Source organism: Juglans microcarpa x Juglans regia, chromosome 1D (assembly GCF_004785595.1).
Source record: "Juglans microcarpa x Juglans regia isolate MS1-56 chromosome 1D, Jm3101_v1.0, whole genome shotgun sequence".
Lineage (NCBI taxonomy): Eukaryota > Viridiplantae > Streptophyta > Magnoliopsida > Fagales > Juglandaceae > Juglans > Juglans microcarpa x Juglans regia.
The window spans coordinates 32,494,003-32,500,376 of NC_054594.1; the positions used below are offsets into that span (position 1 = coordinate 32,494,003).

A 6,374-nucleotide genomic window follows, 5' to 3' on the forward strand; every position below is an offset into this window, starting at 1 on the left:
AAAATTTAGGCGATTTTGTATGCGGGAATATAAAAGACATTAGAGTTTCTTTCCTACCCTATATAAGCATTTCATTAGCACGGAATTGATGGGTTTTTTAGAGAGGACGAGACAAAGTTTTAGAGAAGAGAAAAATTCAATTTTTATTATTTAGTTCTTCTATAGAAAACTATATCTTGGGTAAAGTCTAGGGTAGAAATTAATTGGTGAAAATCTTTTGGCTTTATTTCAATTCATATGTTAAGCTTTATTGTTTAATATTCTAGAATTCAATTCTCTATTTGTTTTGGATATTATAAGTTTGAGACAATTATATTAAATCTTGCTATGGTTTGATTTTGTTGAGCTATACGATTATGAATATATAATTGTGACTTAAATAAACTTTTCATACCAGTGATGTGATCTTCTGCTGCACTATCGTTTATGAACATAGGGTTATCTTTAGATCTAATATTCATTTTTATATATGAAAACCGGGGTTTGTAAAGGAAGAATAGATTCTAAAATTAAATTTGAGAAAGTAGATGAATATAATGTCATTTCTTCCAATTAGGAATTTGGTGCTATAATTCTTAATTGTGTATATCGTTTCGATTGAAAAAGTCATAGTACTGAATTCGATTGATAGAAACCCAAAACTTTACTTGCCTTCTTATCCGTGCCCTAATTTCATTTTAATTACATGCTTTAGGTAGAATTTTCATATTTTTATCATATTATAATTTGATCTTTTCTTTTAAGCTTGCGTCTTGTTGTCTTTCTTTCCGACTCCTTGTGGATCGACACCCTGAACTATACTATAATACCGCGTACTAGTTTGGGTGTAATCAATATTCTAACAATATTTTATTCAACTTTTAACTTTTATCTAAAACTATTTTATCTTATCTCACTATCTAAACCGTACCTAATTGTTTTATCTTTCTATGTTACCATCAACCTTGTATTGCATGTCTCGACGCTTCAAATATTCGTCTGATCCTAAGTGGAATTTGGGGGTATCAGTGGAATTTGGGGGCGTCACACAATGAAACTTGGACAATTACTTTTTTACCTGTATGAAAGAAATCTATAGGCTGTAAATGGGTTTAAAGAATTACATACAAGGCGAATGGTAACATAGAAATATACAAAGCCAGGTTGGTTGCCAAATGATATACTCAAGTTGAAGGTTTAGACTTTTAAGAAACTTTTTTTCCAGATGCAAAATTGACCATAGTGCGATGTTTGTTAGCTTTGGCAGCTACTAAAAATTAGCATCTACATCAATTAGATGTAGATAATGCCTTCTTACTTGGTGACCTCAATAAAGAAGTTTACGTGGATATACCTCCTGGTAATGCACAAAAGGGGGACCATCATGTTTGTAGACTCAAAAAGTCTCTTTATGGCCTATGACAAGCATCTAGACAGTGGTTTCACAAATTATCTACTGCTATACTTGATTATGGTTTTCATCAAACACATTCAGATCATTCTTTGTTTATTAAGTCTAATGCTTCTTCTTTTATTGTTTTGCTAGTTTATGTTAATGACATAATTTTAGCAAGCAATGATCTTCAATCCATCATTGAATTGAAAACTTTTTTGGATAACAAATTAAAATCAAGGATTTGGGAGTTTTGAAGTATTTTCTTGGTTTAGAAGTGGCTAGATCATCCAAGGGCATCTCTTTATGTAAAAAAAAGTATGCCTTGGATATTTTGTAGGATTCTGGATTTTTACCAACCAAACCAGTGAAATTTCCTATGGAGCAAAATGTCAAAATTTCCTCTACTGAAGGTGAACTTTTGGCAGATCCGTCTAGCTATCGCATGCTCATTGGTAGACTCATCTACCTTACTATATCCAGACCTGATCTTGCATATGTTGTTCAAGTTCTTAGTCAATATATAGGCAAGCCGAGACAACCTCACCTAGATGTTGTGCATAGAGTGCTTAAGTATTTAAAAGACAAATCTAGTCATGGTCTTTTCTTCTCTGCCACTTCTAACCTTCACCTTAAAACTTTTTGTGACTTAGATTGGGATGGGTGTGTAGAGACTCGCAAGTCTGTGATGGGTTTTTGTGTTTTTATTGGAGAATCTTTTATTTCTTGGAAATCAAAGAAACAACAAATTGTTTCAAGGTCCTCAGCTAAAGCAGAATATAGGACCATGACTTCTACAACATGTAAACTTTCTTGGTTACTTGCCTTGTTAAAAGATTTTCAGCTCCAACACTCTCAGCCAACACTTCTCTTTTGTAACAACAAAGTTACTCTTCATATTGCAGCCAACCCATTTATCCATGAAAGAACCAAACATATTGAAATAAGCTGTCATATAGTTAGAGAAAAGTTACAGGCCAATGTGATGAAAACTCTTCATGTTACTTCTCACCATGAATTGGGTGATCTTTTCAAAAAAAGCTCTTGGTTCTACTCAATTCAATTCTTTGCTTAGCAAGATGGGTGTTTTGGATATATACACTCCATCTTGAGGGGGACTCTTAGAAATAACCTACTGCCATGTTGACACATTAGTTACATCCTATTAGTTGTTGACGGTAATAAGTTTTTGTTTTACTCCAAATTTGTTACCCCCCCCCCCCCCCCCCCCCCCCCCCCCCCCCCCCCCCCCCCCCCCCCCACATGTATTTCATTGAAAATATTCGTAGTTTCATAACAAATACGTCTTCAAGTTTTCTTTCTCATCTTCTCAACTTCTCTACTTCTCAACTTCTCTCTTATAGACTTCCATCGCAGAGTTCAGAATTTGTCAAAAAGTGCTCTATATGACGCTAGCTTCTTGAAAACCAGTCAATGACTCAATGAGTTGGATTTAAGTGTACGTGTGGGCCGGGAGTATGTATGCATGCAGTATGTATGTGTGTGTATACATATGAGAGGGCTTTTAATTTATTTATTTTTATATATTTTTCTTTTCCGACTTATAACTACTTTTAACGATCGAAATGCTAATTGTTATTTCATGAAATCATGATCATGACCTTGCCATTTTGACAAAAACTTGATCAGTAATTTAAGCCAATTTTAATTTGTGGTTTATTCCCTATCAAATCAATTTGCAACTAATTAATTAATTCTGTACCAAATTAAATACATTTAAATTATAAGCTAGACTCCTTTCTTTTTTCCCTTTTTGCTAAGACACAGACAAAGATCGGTGTGCACCGATCGATTCAAGCTCTTTTTTGTTTTTGTTTTTGTTTTTTGTTTGTGGAAAAGTGAGATCAGTACTTTCGCAAGCCAAATGGCAGCATCAGGTGTAAATTCACATTTCCATCACTATATATATGATTATAATTTTATTTTAAATGAATAAAATATTCTTATTTTTTTCTTAATTAATTATCTTCGTTTTATGTATTTAATATTATCTGTGGTTATTTTTCTGCATTACAGTTATTTTTTCTTTACTTTCCCTACTTTGAATTTATTTACAGTTATTTTTAATTTTTTTTTTTTCATCGTGAGCATTTGCTGGTCGGGGCTTTTGGTCTTGGCGAAGGGACGAATATGTCCTTCCAATATATACTCTTTGATTCACCTATAGTAAATATGAAACGAAAGAGCATTGATGTCGGTCCCTTCAAAATGAAGGAATTTTTAAAATTTGAATGGTTTGTGATTAAAAATGTTGGATTGGATTGGGTAAACAATTAAAATTTCAACTTTAAGTTACAGTGTATTTACTTTCATTTCCATATCGGAATACATCCTGTTCATGGTCTATTCTCATTATTTTATTACAAAATCACTTTCTTCAACTTTCAATTAATGCCACCATGCTTTAAATATAAATCAGGATTAATTAGGTTAAAAAAAATTAGTTAAGAAATAATAATTTAAATATTAAATTAAATTATTAATTAATATATGATTAGTATAATTGTAAAATATAAAAAAGAAATTAAAAAAATAATATTATATTATTATTTTGACTAATCTAATTATCAATTTAATATAGAGTTATGGTTATGAAAGTTTTGAATTTATAAAAAATATATATTTTTTATTAAATTTTAGAGATGACATTGACGAAAGTAGTACCAACTGAGGGAGGAAAAACTAAAAGAAATCTAGTAATATACACGAAATTAATTAAACAGATCATCAAAGTGGATATGCCTGCATCATGCTCTTGACTTTTCAATATGCGAATGAAGTGGAAAGTGCCGGCAATCTTTTGAGCTCATTGATGGTACTTAGCCATGACTTTGTGTAGCACTAACTGTACGGCCTTGAAGTTTATTATAATATTTGAGACCCCACTAACTTTCATAATTAAAATATAACAAGAATTAGTACATTGCTGTCGTATAGAATGATGTAATCTTAACTAAAATTAATGTATTTAATTAGATCCTTCTTATTTTTTAAACCTTTTTGAAAGGTCTAGGACCTAGGTGGTTGGATCCATGCCACGACATGATGCATTTGCAAAAGTCTCACCTTTAAAGCATGTGTTGACCAATGACCAATAATATTATTCTACATTGTAGATTTATATGCTTAGCCTGCATGCGCTTGGTCATAATCCACACATGATGATCCTTGAGCTTTAGGGCTAGCTGGTTCTTTAAAGATAGAGCTTTGCAAAACCCTATCAGCATCCATTAGTTATTGTACCGTTTCCTGCAGTCGAATCATCCTGCAAACTAGGTATTCTGATGTGTCGTTTTACAATTAATATAAATTAGGTGGTCTTTATTTACCGAGTAGGGATAGAGATAAGTCTCAAATTAATGGATAAATTTTATACAAATTTTTGGTAAGAAAGAGAATTTTATTGAGTTTTGCTATACATCAGTTATTATTTATTTTCATATTTCATACCTAACAGTTTTTTTTTTTTTTAATAAAATGTAAGAGCGGTGCTACAGTTATCGAAATTGTATCCCGAATAGAGTCACCGAATAGTGCATTTTAGTTTTTCATTTTTCTTTTCATTTTTTATGTATTTTTTAATCATCATAAATATTTATAAAAAATAAAAAATTCACAATATTATTAAAAAAAATACTTTTTTAATCACTAAATAAAAAAAAAAAAACTCATTTGAGATATTATTTGAATCCCAAATTCGGAACCCAAAACATTTCTAAAAATGTAAACTGTAAGGTAATAAATAGTGACTGATAAAAAGAATTATTCCATATCATTATTCTTGTGTACCATATCAAATAACTTTCTTGGTATCTTGTTGTCCATTGGATTTAGATGAGGTGAGGCTACACCATTGATGCTGACATGTTCGGCACAGCCACATTACATATTGAACTTTTGACCTGATCATCACCTTTAAAATTATGGTGGCGAGAAATATTAAAAATTTCTTTCAAAGGGAGTCATGTGTAGACCGACATCATGTGGCTCCGGCACTCATGTATATAAATATATAAAGAGTGCTTGTACTGATCCAGAAGGACCAGTAGTACTGTATGCTCGCTGGTCAGGAACAAGCAGTTTACTGGAAATGGTCGATAATATTGGTGCTAGTGCTTCAAATGAAGATAATTACATGATCAACGAGCAAGAGAGATTGCTGCCGATAGCCAACGTTGGACGGATCATGAAACAAATTCTGCCACCCAACGCAAAAATCTCCAAGGAGGCCAAGCAGACGATGCAAGAATGTGTGTCGGAATTCATTAGCTTTGTCACCTGCGAGGCATCCGAGAAGTGCCGGAAGGAAAGGCGCAAGACCTTGAACGGTGACGACGTCTGCTGGGCGCTGGAAACGCTAGGTTTTGATGACTACGCGGGGCCAATAAGAAGGTATTTGCATAGATATAGAGAGCTAGAATTAGATAGAGCCAATCAAGAAGATGGTAGGAACATACGGCCGAAAGATCTAGAATGATCATGAACCTGCATTTTAAAGTAGAATTAAGCACCAAAAGTAAGAAAACAGGTTGTAGCTGATGATCTGAGTCGACGAAGAAAGTCAATGTGATCGAAACTGAAAGGCTTTTTTTTTTTAAATGTTTTTTTGAAAGACTAATAGACAATGTCGTGATTTCTATCTTCTAATTACCTTTATTTGCTTATATATGATTAAAAAGACCATGGATCATTTATCTTTCTTATGCTGCTCGAGCGCTTTCATTATATATATTAGATTTGCGAATATGGGCTTCGTTTCTGAACTTCACATGATGATGAGCTCAAGTTCTGAAGACTGATCATAGGATGCAATTGCAACTAGCAATTGGCCGGCTTTAGTTTGTACGAGGGAATTGCATGGGAGTGGCAACAAGAGATTTTAGTTCGATTTGATCTTTTTCTTCATCACCTCTTTTGAAAACCGTAATTATTGATCCGATCCTTATTGTTTCCGGTTCAATTAATCTAGCTATCAGAAACC

The 6,374-nt window shown here is 32.8% G+C and overlaps 1 protein-coding gene across 1 annotated transcript; it reads left to right on the forward strand.

Annotated features, from left to right (window-relative positions):
- Positions 1-5,343: 5,343 nt before the first annotated feature.
- Positions 5,344-5,972, forward strand: LOC121235287 (nuclear transcription factor Y subunit B-4-like). Its single transcript, XM_041131619.1, has one exon. It carries the CDS (start codon positions 5,358-5,360, stop codon positions 5,868-5,870), a length of 513 nt encoding a protein of 170 aa, XP_040987553.1. The 5' UTR covers positions 5,344-5,357; the 3' UTR covers positions 5,871-5,972.
- Positions 5,973-6,374: the final 402 nt, after the last annotated feature.

Bases quoted from the DNA above. Each gene is read 5' to 3' on its own strand.
- LOC121235287 (XM_041131619.1), top strand. From the start codon at position 5,358: ATGTGTAGACCGACATCATGTGGCTCCGGCACTCATGTATATAAATAT.